The following is a 20,093-nucleotide window of genomic DNA, read 5'->3' as shown; positions in this document are numbered from 1 at the left end:
ATAATGGACCGATTTAAACAATCCGCATTTCAGAGCCACCACGGCAGATGTGATTGAGCTCATAATGTTAATGTGCTCACCGGTTTCATTTTCCCTCTCCTCAACTGTTCCCTGTAAATTTTCACTGTCTTGTCTAATGATAAAAAGACTAATATCATACCGTTTGCAAATATGCACATCATGTTAAAATAGATGTAATAAACCTCACACAACTTGAGCAGATCCAACATCCTGTGGAGCGCTCATAAATCTTCCTCTGAGACCGTTAGAATATGTGCTTCAGTTCCCTTTCACTTTCTTTTCTAATGATAAAAGGCAAAAAGCAATAACTTCTATTATATACCATTTGCAAATATGCAGCTACCTCGTTTAAACGGATGTAATTCACGAACCTCTCAAAGCCAGCATTTCTCGTCGAGCTCTCGTACAATAGAAGATCCTCATTCAGAAATCATGATGGTCTGACCTGTGACAATCCAAGTAGGCCATCCAGGCCATTTAAACTGTCAGTAGATTGCTGCTGCTCACGCTGGATCCACGATAGTGCGTGAGTGCAACTTCAAGGCTGCATCCAAAACCAGAAAAATGCTACATCCGGAGGCTGTATACGGTGTTATGATAAATTCGGTGCTTTTCAAACTATTTGAAGACCAGTTTTCTTAAAGAGTTCCATTCATCCAAAACAGCTGTCATTTAAGCCATTAACTGATTATACAGCAAGGTAGCAAGTCAAATGCCTACATTTTTGGATGCAGCCCAAGGTAAAAGCACCTCACATGTGCTACAAGTAAATGTCTTATTCACTATGTACTTTATGTACAATTTGTTTGATTCAGGCTTTTTTTTTTTTTGGTCAATATGATTTGCTAATGTGGATATACCATCCATGGTTGCTGTAGGACTGTGTGTACTGTTGTTTCCTTTCTTGTATATTAACATTTTCTTCATGTGCAGTGTTTATTATGGTGTGCCGTTAACCCTCTGGGGTCGACCGGCGCGTCCTGCTGGATATTTTCGTCATTACAGCAGAAACATCTTAAAATACGCCGTCATTTTGGGGCATACGGATAAGTGTAAGACATCATTAGAGACTATAAAGGGTCTACTTTTATTTGTGTACACTCACAATAACAACAAACCCTTGTGCTTTTGTAAAATAAAGAAAATAAAAAGGGTGAGCTTTCAGCAGTCTCTGTGTTCACGAGCATATATCTGAAACGCTTCACAAAAATGACCTGAAACTCCGCGAATACTCGCACAAACCTGAAACATATGTCTAAAGAAAGCTTAAGATTTCTACTTTTAAATAAAACAATTAAAATTTAAAACATTCTCCTGCAATGTAATCTGTATGAAACAAAGCGATGTACAGTTTTTACTGGCTCATTAAATGTAATGTGATCGCACCCACCAGCAGAGTGCGCCATTCACACGCTAATGTACGGAGGCGATCGATGAAAATGGTGAATGCCCCCGACAGTGAGGTTTGATTAAAACACATTCATTTTTCTGCGAGTTTGTAACAATACACAGGCAAGGAAACTCCTGGATAATAAGGAAGAGGGATTTGATCCAGCTGAGGATACAATTTCGGACTTAAGTCATTTAGTTTTCATTAGTTCACATGCTATTTTATATAAACATGTACATATTTTACTAGTGGGACTGTTTACACACTTGCCAGCCAGGATTCAGAGTATTGACCTTTGAAATATGTCCTAATAAGCAAGTTTTAGTTGCATTTAACACCATGGAAATCTAGGCCCGCGGACGGGCCCTTAAATGTACAAAATAAAAGTATGCGATAAACAAAACAGCTGTGTGTTACATTGGTACACATGCCACATATCTTTGGAAAGCTACATTTCTTGATTTTCTATTGATATAAACCATTTTAAGATACAATCACAACAGCAGGTACAATCTATATCTTTGTCAGACCACCAACATATAAACAACCAATAACAAAATTTAGGCAACTCACCTATGATGCCTCATAGTTGTACACTGAGCCATAACTTCCCGACAAAAACGGTGTTGTTTCATTGTCAAATGTCCAAATGATCAAATCAAGTAAAATGTTTAGTCCAAATCACATTATTACATCAATAAATATCCACAGACTCTTGTTGCATCATTTCAAAGCACCTGGCAGCTGTGCCTAATCTTTCACATATTACCGGTAATAACTTCAGTTCAGATGTAAACATTTCCTATATCCGGTATCAAAATGGAAGCACGCACTCTGACCTTTCGATTGACACCTCATTTGACCCAATAGGAGCTTCCATGTCCTGTCCACAGCCTTCAATACCCAACCACCATCTGTAGTCGAGTGTAAGGGCATACCCACTTTCCTTTGTTTACTGATCAAACCAATTACATTGAAGAGTGGAAATGACTGGCGCATCGTATAGCCAATGAAATTCTGAAAACAGTGATATGCGGCTTTAGTGGAGCGATTAGAGTACGGCTCTGTTATTCCTGTGCGCAAAGTTTCCTCGAGTTTACCCACTGCTGTAGCCTCCAGCGTAAATGCATGCAGAGCTGCTTTGGAACTGTTTACACATTTGGCGATTTAAATATGGTGAAACGGACGCTTGAAAAACAGGATTTTCACCCCAGGATGCGATATAAGAAGGCATTCATTGTCAAAATTCTGAGTTTGGAGATGAAATTTCTGAAAACAATACAGATGATTCAGAGGCAGATGGAGAGATGAGACATGGCTCTGGACAAGTAAGTGTTTTCTTGTGTTTATAACATATATTACTGTATATTCGTATAAATAAGCTTTAGTTTGAATAATGAATACACATTTTGTAATTACCCTTTGTCGTGTGTTTCCTCAGTGAGTGTTTGAACCGTTTGTGCGTGTTTTTAGTTCATTGTTTGTTTCAGATCTATTGACATGCTATATAGATGTTTTGTATATTTACTGTAAATATATATATATATTAGTAAATAAATCAATAAATATAAGTTGAAAATAAGAATATATGTTTGAGAGTCTATTTGTTACAATGCGGGGAGGTGGGGGAGGTGTAGGGCCATCTATTTGTTACAATGCTGAATTGATGGGGGGAGGTGTAGGCCCATCTCTTTGTTCCATAGTACATTGGCAAAGTATACAGTATTTACAGTAAATATACATACAATAATACATTTTTACACACTCGAAAAGAAAAACTAATATATATATATATATATATATATATATATATATATATATATATATATATATATATATATATATATATATATATATATATATATATAGAATACAGAATACAGAAAAGATGGAAAAGTTGTGTCTAGCTTTGTAAATTACATTTATTTATTCTCCCCACTCAGCAAGCGGCCACATAAAGTGGAGCAGCAGGACAGCACCTCATCAAGAGAGGAGGGCTTTCAGAGAGACCCTTGCTGAGGAGCATGGCAGAGTTGGGGTCTCACTCCACAGCCAGACCCGTAACTCCTGCTCCACCGAAGAGCACATCACAGGCCGTTGCACATCACCAAATCTTGCACCGCTGGTCGTCTGAAGTGCAGGCAGTGTCATGCAAAGACACCAGTGAAGTACTCTCCTGTGTTGTGCCTATGTGCTTTGTACACAAATGTGACTGCTACAATGACTGGCATGTTGCTAGAAACATGTACAATTTTATAATGGTTTGTAAATACTTTATGTAAAAATTAATGTAAATAGTTTGTTGTGTATTTTTTATATAAACAAACTGTCCACCATAGCACTAGTTTTGACTCTTTTATATGCACAACATTTAGTTTCAAGAAGGAAAAGGCACTCTAATGTGTTTATGCATCAGTTACTCTGTGTCAGCAAAACTAATAGTGGATCTGGATATGGAATATGATAGCTCTAAGTGTCATCTTTCATTAGAGCCCAAAATTATGACTGTACGTTGAAGCGTTCAAAAGTTGCAGCCTTTTTGTCCTAGGTTTCCAAAGTGACCTTTTGGAGTATCCAAAAGGCACTTTTGTAAAACGCCTGGGTGTACCCTTAGAAAAACATGTGTAAAATATTCATTTTTTATGATATTGTTATAACATTTGAACCTGGACTAGGTAAGGATTCATGCTGTGATCCCATTGTGTTCTCAAGCTAATAGCTACAAGTTATAGTCATCTGCAGGCATCTGTATGCAAAAAAAATTTCAGGCAGGAAAAAAAATTCTATTTCATTGTGTTCAAACTTCTATTACTCAAAATCAGTAGCACTTACAGTAATTCTGACAGCTGGAGAAAAAACTTCAGAGTGCCCCCTTTCAAATGTGACCAAAACCATGCATGTACTCCAAACGGTTCAAGAACAGCTTTAAATTTACTTCGGGTATGCCTTGATTAGGCGTTTTAGGCTAATTTTACAGGATTGGGAAGAGGTTAAATGCTGTTTCGGCTAAAGCAGGTATTTCAATTGTATGCTGTATGATGTGAAATATGATATAAAATAATATGAATGTTTAGAATGTATATTTTATCGTGTTTATGCTGCCTCATTATCATCAACAAAGCTTGTGCTTGCAAATATGTGTTCAGGTTAAATGAGTAAAATGCACTTTTTAAATATGCCCATATTAGAAAATCACCATCTTATAATGATTTCTGAAGGATCATGTGACACTGAAGACTGCGGTAATGATGCTGAAAATTCAGTTTTGATCACAAATTGCATTTTACAATATATTCAAATAGAAAACTGTTCTTTTAAATTGTAAAAATAGTTAACACAATGTGAACACAATCCACAATGTGGATCAAATAAATGCAGTCTTGGTGAGCAGAAGAGACTTCTTCTAAAACTTTTAAATGGTAGTGTAGGTCTCAAATTAAGTAAAGTCTTTATATAAAGAAAATGTACAGTCAGATTACTACTATTAACTTAAAACTTGATTTTGATCATTAAGTCTCCTCGCATTCATTCTCTTTTTGTCACATTCCTCAATGATAGGCCCAGGGGAGGGCTCTTTTGTCTTCTCAGGTGTAAATCACCTCAATATTCATGATAGTTCACACCACCTCGCATATTAATTTTCAACACTAAAATTGTCAGTTAAATTACTATATTGTTTTGTATGAATGTAGGATGGTTTTCACATCATTTTGTAGCAAAAACTCTAGGCTATAAGATCCCATTCTCAAAAGTGTTTTGGACAAATGTTTAGTATGTGTTATATGGCCTTATTTCAATGACTTAAAATTAGTTTTTTCAAAAACCACGCATAAACGTTATTTTCTCAAAAATACAAACCTGTACATACATGTTGCTCGCATATTATTGTAGCCCAGTTTGTGCTGAATTCAGTGTTATCAGACTTTAGCCATTTTAATATGTTTTTAAGCAAATGTCAAGGCATGTCAAAACTTCTCCAGGGTCCATAACACCCTCAGACCCCAGAGGGTTAAACATGGTTTTAAACTCGTTAAATCACAAAGGCAAGGCCTTGTCCACTAATGTTTTTGTTTTGAAAATGCAGCGTTTTTCTGAATTCAAAATTGAGCATTTTGAAAACGCACTACAAAATTGATAAATTATATTTGTAATGAAAGATTTTCTGATAAAAAATATCTGAAAATTATGTATTTGTTGTCATGTGATCTATCCAACCAAAACTATTAAGATGGCGGCACGTGTATTAGCGGCGCTGTTGTACTTGATACTCACTTTGTTAATAAAAATAAATGCATCCTAAACCAAATGTTACTTTGTACAGCCATCACATTGCGTTCCTTCAAAGGCGAAGGGAAGTTTACTCTTAATCGGTGTCCGGCGACGGAACACGAGGACAATTGCCTTTCGGACCGTACATGCAACAGGGATTTTCCAAATGCGCAGTAACATGATTTAAGTGTTTTCATAAGTTTCAGTGTGGGCGAGCAACTTTTGGAAAACACTTGATAACGCTAGTGTGGACAAAGCGTTTTGAAACGAAAACGCCATTTTCAAATGTATCTGGATTAATCTAGACGTAGCCTAAGGGTTTTTATAGGGGTTTTCCCACTGCCAATTTCAAATGAGTCTTGAGCCACGCATCTCGTAGCGCTTTTTATAATGGGTTGTGGCTAGTGCTGTTGCGTTTTTCTCATACAAAACAGATAACGGATGCATTACATCGAGAGCTGGCAATCTCTGTAGTCGGAGCGGTGTGACCTAAAAAAAACTTGTCACTGGCAGGAAACATTATTGCAAGATGCGATCATTTATTCGCAATCTGGAGCCCTATATTTCTACTAGTGTTGTCAAAAATACCTATATTCCAGTACCACGTTGGTACTGAACTTGTTTACGATACCAGAATTTCTGAAGGTACCCGAGTACCGGGTCTACCCGGTACCCAATCAGAGTCGGGAACTTTCAAATGCTCACAGCAAGCAAAAGATGACAAGCAAAGTAGCTGCTGCTGTGGAGTCTCAACTGAATCTTGTCGAAAAGAAAAGTGGAAAAAGCCAGGTTTGGAAATTCTTTGTTATGAGGCTGATGAAAAGGGAAACATCATAGATCAGCAAAAACCTATTTGTAAACGCTGCTTTCACTATTTTTTTGGACGAAAGGATGAAACACATAAAACTTAATAAAGCACCTGAAAGACAGACACCCAAATTTATTCAAGCAAATAAAGCAGGTGAGTTTAAAATCATATCATTTGCATTAGGGCTGAAACGTTTAGTCAACATTATCGACAACATCGAAAATAAAAAAATGACAAAAGTTTGATCTCATTTAACATAAAATGAAAATGTATTAAACATGCAGGTCCTAATGACGCACGTGAGAGTAGCACTGCAGTTCACGCCTGATGGTGGAGAAGAATTACACTGATAACAGTCCAGATGCACTCTAATCTTACAATTAAGATTAAGAATTTAGCCCAATTAAGATTAATTACGAAATTAGCCCACAAAACATAAATATAATTTCTGTGCACAAAGATGTTTTAAATAAAAAAATAAATACACAATACTAGGAGAAAAGCATAGTGGTGTGTTTTTTTTTTTTTTTGAACAGTCCAATTTTACTTTAAAAAAAATAAAAAAAATGCCAGCAAAATTCTCTATTTAAGTAAATTACCAAATAAAAAAATACATTACCAAACAGAAAAATTATTTAATAAAATAAAAATGTACCTAACACATTTATAGATTTTTAGACTTATATATGCCTTTTCTTTAAACAAACTTAACTTTACCCTGTTCTGTAGACAAAACAGTCAGCTGAATGACGTTCTTAGAATGTTCTGCACTTTTTTCCAAGACACTGCATTGGACAAATAGTTCTGATAATTTAGAGTTCGCTTTTGAACATTTTAATACATTTAAATACTTTAAATCTAACCATCTTTACCTCGGATCACATACGCCACTACTTTTTCCGGCAGGTTGCCAGCTTGAACAGGTCCATGACGATCCGCTTTCGGGTCGGAACCGGTGCCAACCTGCGATTTGCGCAACATTAGGACCAATATTAGTCATATCCGAAAGGCAACTGCTCCCTTTTGATTGCAGTTCCTCTTCTGATTGCTTTTATTTGTTAATTAAAATGACAGTAAGCTGACTAATGTCAATAAATTGTCTCAATGATCTCCCCATTTTACCCAAACCATAGGGACATCTGGGAGCCGAATTAGCGATACACCCATTTCTGAATGGAAACGGCTTAAGGGCAGATTTCTTTTGTGCTAATCCAAAACCTATGTGACAGTAGTTTGTTTGTTTTTTTCCGGCATGATGTCATCACGCGCACCGTTTTTAGTGATAAAAGGCCATTTGAATGGAAACTGGCAGAAGGCGTCAAATGTCGTATTTTCACTTTGCTGGTAACAAAATGGTACGAAAGGTGGATGGAAACTAGTCTATTGTTATTATCAATAATGATCAGTGCCCCATGGCATAATGACCATTTAAATATTGAGACATCAACAGAATGTTGTATTTAGCTATGCATCTATGGTGTTAATGGTAGTGTTTTAAAGAATCAGGGTTCTTTTGTTATGTGTTAATTTAAAGGCCAGCTATTAAGATGGCAAAAAGGTTTGTTTATTGTTGAACCCATTTTTGTAATACAATTCAATACAGTTATAATACCTTATACCGTGATAAAAGCTTAAGCAATTATTGTGACTTCAAAATTGTATACCGTCCTATGCCTATGCGATTTAAAAATATCTATGATTAGCAACTGGCTAGTTAATGTTCATATTTCTCTCATCAGTAATTTAGTGGTTTACTGGTGAAGATTTCCACTGCATGTTCTGTAAACTTTGGTTTGACTCGTTTCGGGAAAGAGGTGTATATAGACCAGAGTTGTTGCTGTGTTTGTTTCCTTTTCTATTGCGACCTGCAGTGGAATTGTGCTGCAATTTGAGTCTCCGTTTACATAAAACTCTGGGATTCCCTCATTGTACGAGTGCATATACATGAACGTGAGTGACCGTGTTTAGGAATGGGTATAGTTATTGTAGGCTCCATCCTATGACGTTTGATATCTGGTCTGTTCCACGCATATGCACACTTCAAAAATCTAATTATTGAATCTAAATATCCCTTCAAAGTAATTATAGTGCTTTATGTTAACAAAAGTTTGTATCCCAATGATGATCAGTATCGCGCTTGGAAGGACCCAGAACCACTCCTACTGTAGAGGTCTTACTCCCTCATTCTCTCTATCACCCCCTTCTCTCTGTCTCTGTCTGTGGAGTGCGACTGCCCTAATGACTGTGAGATTATGAGATCTGAGGGATGAAGTATATATCTGTTTTGAAGTATGCAGTCCAACATATTGTAATGATCATTTAAGAACAACCTTAAACCACACAACTTATCCTATTTCTGCCTTTTCTCTGCTCTGAAGGCTTCAAGGAGTACAGTGTTTGCTATGGAAACTCTGAATCAGCCCCTTCTTTAGAAAGCAGCATGTTGAATGGTATGGAGTCTGAAGAACTGGCTTACCCGCTCTATGAAGCAGGTCTGAAAGTGTCACACACTCACTATCATACTTTAATTCCATCACTGCTGCTTAATGACTTATTGTCATTGGGTGTTTTTGTGTCTGTCTGTCTGTGTGGGTGCTGTTGAACTCTGAAGGCGAGGTTGTTGAGGAGCAGCTGCCTTTGTCCGAGGAGAGTCTGAAGGAGTCGTTGAGGAAAGAGCTGGAGTTTTGCTTCTCGAGGTAAATCCCCCTGAATTGCTTAGAGACACTCACACCTGCTGCCCTACATTATATAATTACATTTTTTTACACAACCCAAGGGAGGGATGGATGGAATAAATCACTTGATTAATAGAGCAGCGCTTATTTACTCAGTATTTTGAAATTAATTTCTCATCCGATAAATTGCTAAATGCAATGTCATAATGGACCTGTCATATTAGAGGTGATTTAGTGGCCAATCTGATTGAAGTCCTATTATTTGGCAATTTTCTGATGGTTGGTGTGCAGACTAGGGCCAGGTGTAAACTGTATTATTCCATTGTACAGAATGGGGCTCTGCTTAAATCAGTCTGCCCATATTATATGTAACCGTTAACTGGGGCTAAACCATGTAGAATACTCCTACACTGTTGTAAAAAGAGAAGATGGTTCCCTGGGCTGTAAAATTGCATTTGCAAGTGTGGACTTCAGCAAACAATTTCCCTAGATAAAGTGATAACATGCTTGTGTTCTGGCAGCTGCCCTATCAAATGAATATGTAAATCCTTTAAAGGAAAATACTTGCAGTTAGAAAAAGTAATTCAAATAATAAATTCTCTTTATTTTAAAATATATATATATATATATATATATATATATATATATATATATATATATATATATATATATATATATATATATATATATATATTTATTTATTATTATTATTATTATTATTATTATTTTTTATTTTTTTTACCCTGAACGTTTACAAAGCAGTGCTTGAGAATCTTAAAGGATTTGTCCAATAAAATAAGTTTATTTGCACTTGGCACTTTCTGACTTGGGAAAGGAAAGTTTGTACATTCCATAATCAGTAGTAATTTAAACTTGGTGCATTACACAAGCATTATAAAGAAACATGGACATACAAATCCCATGAATATATTTTAGGTCACAAGATACCTTTTTAAAATAGATTCAAATGAATCCAAGGAAAGAAACAAACGGAAGTAAAATGAAGTGCAGCATAGTTCTGAAAGTGAGAGTTCAGGCAAAAATGAAAATGATCAATTACTCACCCTCATGCTGTCCGAGACGTGGATGACATTCAGCAGAACACAAAGATTTTTAGAAAAAATATCTTTGCTCTGTAGGTCCATACAATGCAAGTAAATGGTGATCATACCTTTTTGTAGCTCCAAAAAACACAAAGGAAACATTTATAAGACTCCAGTGTTTAAATCCATATCTACAAATAGATGAGGGTGAGAAACAGAACAATATTTATGTCCTTTTGTTATACTGTAAATCTCAACTTTAACTTTCATATGTAAAAGTGAAAAATTAGATTTTAATTAAAAGGGACTCAAAAGGTTTCTCACCCACACCTCTTATATCGCTTCTGTAGATATTGATTTAACCACTAGAGTCTTATGGATTTCTTGTGTTCCCTTTGTGATTTTTGAAGCAACAAATGTCTGACCACCATTCACTTTCATTGTATGGACCTACAGAGCCTAGATGTTCTAAAAACCTTTGTGTTCTGCAGAAGGCAGTCATACACATCTGGGATTGCATGAGGGTGAGTAAATGAGATTTTAATTTTTGGGTGCACAGAGAAAAACATTTTGAGCTTAAATATGGTTGCTGTGGGGTCGATGTGTTTATTTTGTTTAATGTGTTTCTAGGGAGAATCTCTCAAAGGATCTCTATCTGATATCTCAGATGGACAGTGATCAGTTTGTCCCTATTTGGACCATAGCAAGCATGGAGGGTGTCAAACTACTGACTACTGATATGGGTCTGATACTTGAGGTGCTGCGAGGTAAGTTTAAAAAAAAAATAAATAAACTAAATTTTTGTTTGTGCATATCTAGTAAACAATATCTGGCTTGAGCAACATCTGCCAGTGTCTATAGTTTGGTGGCTCTGCTTTTTTTATTCTACCTTTTTATTTAAAATCACTGACAATAATTGCACAACTTGGAAAGAGATTTAATTAACTTTATTCTTTGTTGCTAATTTTTTTCCCTAGTTTCAGAGTAACTGGTGTCAGTTAAATAAGTAAAAAGCACTTTATCCACCCCCTTTTCATTGACTGGAATTAACCGGCCCTGATCATTGGCCAGTACCGATGATTGGACAATATAAAGATGAATCACTATCGTTAACCTGGTCTTGCTGTTTATGTTCCTTGCATGTAAACTTAGTTTTCTGTTCATCTCCTCAGCCTCTCCCATGGTGCAGGTTGATGAGAAGGGGGAGAAGGTACGGCCAAATAACAAACGATGCATCATCATCCTTAGAGAGGTCCCTGACACTACACCTGTGGGGGTGAGAATGCCCAATTGGTACTTCGTTGAAGTTCACTTGTAAATCTTTTTAATGGGGTTTACTTGTCAAATCCAAGGTTACCCTGATGATGATCAGTATTGCGCTTGGAAGGATCCAGAACCCCTCTCTCTCTCTCTCTCTCTCTCTCTCTCTCTCTCTCTCGTAGGTTTTGCCCTAATGACTATGAGATCTGAGGGATAACTAACCTCATGTTTGCTAGTTTTCAGTAGTTCTTATTTTGGTTGCTGACTTGCTTCTATCTCTCCATCAGGAGGTGGAAGCGCTGTTTAAAAGTGAGAAGTGTCCACAGGTCATCAGCGTGGAGTTTGCACACAATAACAACTGGTACATCACATTCCAGTCTGATACTGATGCACAGCAGGTATGACATATGCTTGCAGTGTTTTGCTTTGATTTTGTGAGATTACATTAAACTGGATTGACTAACATTTTCACACTCTTTGACAGGCTTACAGATATTTACGTGAAGAAGTCAAAACCTTTCAGGGCAAACCAATTATGGTGAGTGTTCATTCCAGATGCTCTGTTAGGTCTGCTGTTTATTAAGCACCCTGTATTGTGATTTGTGCCTGGCTTACACTGCACAAAACCAAAGTCACCTTGAATTCATGACCACTCACAGTCTTATCGTTTGATCTGATTCATGCCAGCATCTTTTGACGGTGGTGCATTTGTGAACGGACATGAATATATGTAATCTAAGTGTGTGCTATAAGGTTTGTTGCATTGTTCCCGAAGCAGTGTGCTGAGCTAACTAGATGCATTAAGGTTAGTATTTATGATTAACTAACTGTCCTGAAGTTCTCAACTTTGACCCTTTTCTGTCAACCAATAAGTGTGATCAGTTACACTTATGTAACCGATATACAGCCCCTGGTAGATAGTGTTTGTGATTTATGTAATCCCATACTTGCCACAAATCGTGCTGTTTTGGTCTTTTTCAAAGTGTATTTGCTTTAATTTGAACTTGGAATTACCTTTTGTTATTTAGATGATCAAATCAGAGACTAATTTATACATAAATTAGTCTATCTGATTTGATCATCTAAATAACAATAATGAAAAAACACAATCTGTTTCAAATAAACAAGCTATTGTATTCTTGTAAATAATGAAAACATCATTCAAAGTGTAGGCTGGAAAAAGTATGTGAACCCCTAGGCTAATGTAAACAAAAGCTAATTGTGTTAGTTGTCTTCAAACCTGCCATCAATGTAATTAGATTTGGGGTGTGGGTTAGAGCTACTTTGACTTTTAAAAAGCACTCCAACATTTTGAGTTTGCTTTTCACTTGAAGCATCTGACGTGGACCAGCCTCAGCTAAAATAGATCTCAGAAGACGTACAATCAGGAATTGTTGCTTTGCATAGTCATCTGTTGACAAATTGTCTATAAATGGAGACTATTTAGTACTGTGGCACCACTCCCTATAAAAAGAACCCTAGAGTGACAGCTTAAGACTTAAAGGTCCTGCTGAAGCTCAGTAGAAGTTGGGAGATGCAGCAGGACAATGACCCTAAACATTGAAGTTTACTACAGAATGGCTTAAAAAAAAAAAATCCACCTTTTGGAGTGGCCCAGTCAGAGCCCAGACTTTAACCCAATGGAGATGCTGTGGAATGACTGCAAGAGAGCCATTAAAACTAAACATCCTAAAGAATATGGCTGAGCTGAAGCAGTTCTGTAAGGAAGAATGGTCAAATTCCTTAATGTTGTGCAGGTCTAATCCCCAGCTACCTGATGTGTTTGGTTGAGGTTATTGCTGCCAAAGGAGGATCGACCAGTTTGTAAATCCAAGGGTTCACTTTTTCACAGCACTGTGAATGTTTAATGGGATGTGTTCAATGAAAGATTATTGTTTGTGTGTTCGCTTAAGCACATTATGTTTGTCTGTACTTGACTTTGAAAATGAAATCATATTTTATGACCAATTAATGCAGAAACCAGCTAATTTCTAAGGGATCATATACTTTTTCTTGTCACTGTAGTGTGTGTGTGCCTGTGCGTGGTGATTTTGCTGTTTCGTCCCTTTTTTTCCTCCGCTCTTAATGTATGCAAAAACTGTAGGGATGGCGATTTGTATGGATTGCTTATTTCTGTGATTAGTGACACCAAGTGGAATTGCAAAAGCCTTTTAGAGGCCATATATTTTTTTACTTTCCAATTGATTGCTTTACAAAAAAAGAAATTAAAATGAGCTGTGGAATGTTTCACTAATACAAGCAACATTTGTGTTTGTTTTGTCTCTGTAGGCACGCATCAAGGCCATCAACATGTTCTTTGCTAAGAACGGTTATGGGGCAGTTGATTCTGGGGTGTACTCTGCTGCTCAGTCACAGTACTCCTCTCAAATCTACCTGCAACAGGTGTACCAGCCCCCACAACAGTACCCCCTCTACAACCTCCTTCCGCAGACATGGACCCCCTCACCAACCCCTTACTTTGAAACACCTCTGGTGAGAACTGTCTTTGCATTATTTGAAGATAAATCAATGACCAAATTTAGTGTTTTGCTTTCAAACCTACTTAAGAGTTCATTCGATTTCAAAAGAAAAATGTTTAAGTCACCCTTATTAACAAGTTAAAATAAGTGAAACCTGTTTTTTAATTATTTAAAATCGTGACCGGTGTATAGTTTTGACCCAGTGATGATAAACTAAGCGCATGGAGGGAATCGGTATGTGATAAGATGACTTGGGGAATTCTTTTTCTTCACTTCTCCCTTCTTTCCACCTCAATTTTTCTCTTTCTCTCCTTAAAGTCTCTGTCACTCCTGTCCCAGTGAGCATTAAGATTATGAGATCTGAGGGTCATCTGTAGAGTGTGTTCACTAAATGACCGTTTTGACTTTTTTTGGGGGGGGGTGGAGGTGTGAGAATCAACCTATGAAGGGCTTACTTGTAGTTGTCTCTGCATAAATGGGGTAGAAAGTATTTTATATCAAACCTACAATCTTTTGGTTACCAGCCCTACCTGTCCATTTACCATTTGATGTTCACCCCAACAAAATGGTTAATATACAGGTCCACCTAAAAAAAAAAATTGAAAATTGTGGAAAGTTAATAAAAATTGTTTCGTAATTTAATTCACAAAGTGGAACTTTCATATATTCTAGATTCATTGCACATCAATTGAAATATTTCAATTGAAATTACGGCAATGCTATGGGATCGTTACCAAATAATTTAATAAAAAAATAACTTGAAGTGATTCCAGAATGACAGATTTATTACATCTTCCAGTCCTCCGAAACTGTCACAGTGGAAAGTAAAGTCTTTTGAGGGGAACAGGGCATAGGAATGATAAAGTCTGAATAGAACACACCCATATGTAATGTACTATTTGTTACAGGGCAGCCAAAGCAGTGCAAATCTTTTTTTTTCTTTTTCTTACATATATTGGCTTTATTCACCCAAAGAGATAAGCTACTGTGCGGTAACCCACACTGGCAGTGAGCCACTAAAACGCGATAAGATATTGAATGTCTCACCTCATGCAAATATACTGTAAGCACTTGAGCATTTTTAAACACTTCAATACAGAACGGGGGTCCTCTCTTAGAATCTTGATTAGAGATGCACCGGAATTCTGGGCCTATTGCAATTTAGCCGATACAATACCTTTTTATTTATTTTTATATTGTTTTTGGTATTTAGTGCCCTTTTTGTGCCAGTGAAAAATAAGCCTTTATTATAAAATAAATGAGCTGTTTTAAGTCTTTCAACCCTGCATCACACTTATCTTTGAGCACAAATTCAATCATACAAATTTATGAAACAAAGTTTAATATAACCTTTCACATGAATGATTCTTTCTTTTTAGTGAAAAATTACTTTTTCAAGAGCCTCTTTAGCCTGCTATATATCTGCTTGATGAGAAATTTTCTAACAAAAATGATTTTTGTGAAACAAATGTAATTAAATTGAAATGTAAATTATTATGAAACCAATAAAATAAAAGAAAGAAATAAATAGGGCTGTCTTTCAGCTCTTGTGTTATTCATACAGATTACAAAGTTCATGTGTTTCCATTAAGCACAATCTTACAGAAGGTTGAAACATGGGGCTGAACATGGGCCTCTTTACAAAATTAAAATTGACCTCTTAGGAAATGCCTTACCATACTTTTGCATGCCAGCACCCAGTGGCACCTGCAGCTGTATGGCTGTACGGACTGTGCGTAACATGAGTGCTCTGACTGATCTGAGAACTGTTTACACAGAATATTTTCCCAATCATGAAATGTGCCCCATATTTGGTTCTTTAAAAGAACTAGCAATGCCCAATTTGCGAATGCATTAATTATTTTCAGTGAATTGGCCAAACGGGCTTGCAAAATGATCTGAATTGATTTGTGATTCAGTACAATTCGTTCAGACCGCTTTTTGCAAGAATCATTTGGTGCGGTATTTCACACAGTAAAACAGCATCTCAATATTTATGAATACAGTGCTGGATACAGTGTAAATTTACCTACTGTCAACCAAAATAAAAGGCTGTCTTTTTGAGAGGTAACTTTTGAGAAACTTCAGCTAGTGCTGTGTCATGAGAACAAGGGGCTGTTCAAACTGAATGTATTTTTGCATCTGCTTGTGCTGTTTTTCAATCATCCATGTAAACATTCGCTAGATAGATGTCTTTTGACAACTGCCTCACGTTTCACTGTGTTTTTAGCATCTCTAATGGGAGCATAGCATTTTTAGATGCTAAGTAAAAAAAACATCAACTGATAACACGTCTCAAGACACCTGCGTTCTGCTCTTTGTTGTGGTGCATTTAGCTTTTTTAGCGCGAAAACACGTCTGAGTGGTTATTGGAAGAAATTATTTAGCCAATAGTTACATGAGTGCTACTCGTACTGAAGAAAATAAATGAATGCTTATCTCAAAGTCACCAGGATTGAAAACTTTGGTGTTTGTATTGTAGTACCATCTGTTTGATCTTCTCAGAATCTGCAGCTGGGTAGGCAACTGTTGTCTAAGTCTACAGCAAATCATCAACGCATATAAACTGGTAAACATCGGCCACTGCATCAGTTAATGACATCGTTTTTGACGATGGCATTGTTGGCAAATATATCATCGAGACCGATGTTTGGCCAATAAATAGGTGCATCAGGTGAAAATAGGTGAATCATTTATTACTTGGTCTTGATGTCTGTCCCTTTATGCTTTTTCTGCTTACGGGGCACAGCTTTCAATACAGGACATTTTGTTACCCTCTAAAATACAGGACAGTAGCTGTCCTGTGTGGGACTTCAAAAATACTGGTACTCCGGTACCAAGTCGGTACTCAAACAAAAAAAAAAAGTACGATACCAGAATTTCTGAGGGTACCGGAGTCCCGGGTCTACCCGGTTCCCAGAGTCAGGAACTTTCGAATGCTCGCAACAAGCAAAAGATGACGACAAGCAAAGTAGCTGCTGCTGCGGAGTCTCCACTTAATCTTGTCGAAAAGAAAAGTGGAAAAAGCCAGGTTTGGAAATTCTTTGGGTTTGAGGCAGATGAAAAGTGAAACATCATAGATCAGCAAAAACCTATTTGTAAATGCTGCTTTCGCAATTTTCTGACAAAAGGAGGAAACGCATCAAACTAATAAAGCACCTGAAAGAGAGACACCCGGATTTATACAAGCAAATAAAGCAGGCGAGTTTAAAAGCATATCATTTGTATTGGGTCTGAAATGTTTAGTCGACATACTTTTTCGTTGTCTAATAGTCGTTTGATCTCATTTAACGTAACATGAAATCGCATTAAACTGTATTTCACTCCTGATGGAGAAGAATTATACAGATCACAGTCCAGATGCACTCTAAACTTTCACCGCTTCATTTTATGTAGATACCAAAGTAGTAGGGAATTATTAAAAAAAAAAACATTCAGAAGCAGTCTCGTTGTGGAATAAGCAGAGCCGGAGCTCTTTAAAGGAAACATGCGTTACATCTTAAATGCAGTTATTTTAATGTGTTATAGCTTACAGAAGCAGCTCATGTTAATAACTGTAAACTCAGAAACTGGCATTTCTCTGTGTGGTCGGTGCCTCTTCTATGAGTTAAGCAAATGTCCCGATCTAAGGGGGAGAGATTGAAACTGCACCCGGCTGAGAGAGAGACTGCCTAGGGGACGTTCATCCCTCGAGCGCTGACGCTCAACCCTTTCCCCGCCAAACACGGAATTTTCCGTGTTTTATGAAAAAACGCTTCCCCGCCAAACACGGAATTTTTCGGGTTTCCGTGTTTTAGGTGTTATACGGTAAGGAAGACCCCTGCGCATGTTTTGAAAGAGGACGCAACTCTTTGATCAAAGAAACAGACTGTGATCGTCTCAAACATGAAGAAGTGGAGTATGAGAAGCTCAAAATATCAGACATAAACATGCCTTTTTCTCAGCTTTTTGTCTGAAAGGTTTTGTCAAAAAACAACATATCTCTGTTCAAGTCGCAATAAAAAAAGAACAAATGAAGATAAAATAAAATCGTTTTTTTTTTTTTTGCCTAAAAGCAGAGGCCCAGATCTTTATTTTGATATATAGCATCTTCATATATTCATGGAAGAAAATATTCTGCGGGCCATTAAAGTTTAGAAAAAATCGCCAAAAACCCTGGCGGTGGCTGGCAACTTTTTTTTTAAAGACGCTGGCGGGGAAAGAGTTAATGCAGCTAGATTAAAACGATGGCTCGCAACTTATTTAATCATATGTCACTGCATTTCTTATCGGGAAGAAAATTAGCAATATGCAGCTTTATTAGAGAGCACTTTGCACATTAGTTTGGAAATAGTTTTTTATTCATTCTGTTGTATGCTTGCTTATTTAGGTTTTTTTTTTAGTACTTGGTAAAAACTTATAGTAAATGTTGAAGCAAATCTTATTTAAGTGTTCAAAAATACTTAAGTGTTGCTCAATGGTATATTTTTGTTCTTAGTTCAGCTATTAATTTGTTAACTTTGTTCTTCAGTAACCTGTTTTTGTGTTTTGCTTTGGTACCGTGATATTTCACTGGTATTGGTACCGACTAGTGAAATTTTGGTACCGTGACAACACTAGATGTATGTGTGAATATTTGAGTACGCTTTATGATATATAATGGCAAATCAACCAATACTGAACTCTCGTGGGTCATTCATGGCTGTTGCTCCTCTACTCTGGAATGCTCTCTCACAACCTCTCCGGCATCTCACTACTTTTCAATCACAACTAAAAACTAATCTCTTTACTCTAAAAAAAAAAAAACTAAAAGATAGTGCTATCTTTTGACTCCTAGTGTGTTTGCTTCATTGATATGTTCACTCCTTTTTGTAAAGCGACCTAGAGTTTAAGGCACTATATAAAATAAACGTATTACGTTTGTATCATTACTACGATGACAAATGTGGATGTGCTAGCAAGAGCGAACGCAGTATGAATGGGAAAAAAAAATCTGATCTGCAATTTGAACGGTCAGACTAAAAAAAATCAGATTTTACATTTTTGGATTTTCCCTGCAGTGTGAACAAAGCCCAACTTGTTATTGGGGACTGCCAGTCCTATTCTTTTTTGTAATACAAAAGCATTTTACTTTTGTATTTCATTTCAAGAAGGCTGAAAGTATAAGTCAGTGAAGACGCAGTGTGGTCTCAATTTTGTCATCAGGATTATGATTGCAGTCCGCGCTGCAGGGGGAGCAACTGCAGTGAAGTGTAGTATGAAGAGTTAGTCAGGGCAGTGAGGATAATGCAATGGATAATTAGTTTATTTGGTGTACCACATTAATTTAAAAAGATGCATTGAGGATTTGTTACAAAACAGGAATTATAGATTATTTGTAGGAGTTTGAAGACATCTGGGCTGAACTCTGCTTTTGATGCATCTTGCAGGCACCATTTCCCAACAGCACATTTGTTAATGGGTTTGGCACAGCAGGAAACTACAAAACTGGCTCCTCTCCAATCGGCCTTACACGCAACTACCCCCGGAACCGGTAAGATCCTTCAACCTACATCTTTCTCTTTCTTGGCTTATCTTTGTCCCCCTCTGCCAAAAACAATGTTTCACTATAAAATGGATGTTAAAGTGTCATGTTTTTCATGCAAATGAGCAACCAAAAGCTTTGAAATGACTCCAGTATTCTACATGTGAACGGTTGAAGTTAACCTGGATTCATTTATTACTTATCGTGTGCTGATGTGGATGCACAAAATTAAGCAGTTGTCTTTGAGGCACTGGAGTAAGAATTATATATGGAAATCACAGGAAATGCATTTGAAACGGATTGTAATACCAGGTGTTAAAGGTGCCATACTTGTTTAACAGACTTTGTTTTACTTTCTAGACTTCCACTATATTCCAGAAAGAATGTAATCAATGCCTTCAGGTAGATGCGCTCTGCTATCTTAATGTCTGTCTTTTTAAAATCATCTTCTCATGCATGTTCATCGTAGTGCTGATGTCCCTTTTAGTTTATATTTTTGTGCCATATACATTTAGGCTAATGTTTGGATTGTCTTGAGTAGCGACCTCTTGAGTATGGCTTTTAATGCATCCTTGATGCATTGAAAATTATCAAAACATTTTAAAATGATCGGAGCTAGAGCTGCTTCATAATGAATAACTTTG

The 20,093-nt window shown here is 36.8% G+C and overlaps 1 protein-coding gene across 3 annotated transcripts in view; it reads left to right on the top strand.

The window, feature by feature from the left end:
• larp4ab (La ribonucleoprotein 4Ab) overlaps nt 1-20,093 on the top strand; it is a 43,794-nt gene that overhangs the window by 8,555 nt on the left and 15,146 nt on the right. For 2 of the 3 annotated variants that reach the window (XM_052140310.1, XM_052140312.1), the window contains exons 3-11: nt 8,867-8,980; nt 9,100-9,184; nt 10,837-10,973; nt 11,379-11,482; nt 11,754-11,864; nt 11,951-12,004; nt 13,756-13,959; nt 19,355-19,458; nt 19,810-19,851. In XM_052140310.1, coding sequence (XP_051996270.1) covers nt 8,867-8,980; nt 9,100-9,184; nt 10,837-10,973; nt 11,379-11,482; nt 11,754-11,864; nt 11,951-12,004; nt 13,756-13,959; nt 19,355-19,458; nt 19,810-19,851 — 955 coding nt within the window. The remainder of the gene's footprint in view (nt 1-8,866; nt 8,981-9,099; nt 9,185-10,836; nt 10,974-11,378; nt 11,483-11,753; nt 11,865-11,950; nt 12,005-13,755; nt 13,960-19,354; nt 19,459-19,809; nt 19,852-20,093) is intronic. The other variant, XM_052140311.1, reaches the window with a different exon arrangement.

This window comes from Xyrauchen texanus, chromosome 13, assembly GCF_025860055.1.
Source record: "Xyrauchen texanus isolate HMW12.3.18 chromosome 13, RBS_HiC_50CHRs, whole genome shotgun sequence".
Classification (NCBI taxonomy): domain Eukaryota; kingdom Metazoa; phylum Chordata; class Actinopteri; order Cypriniformes; family Catostomidae; genus Xyrauchen; species Xyrauchen texanus.
This window is presented reverse-complemented; position numbering and strand designations above follow the sequence as displayed.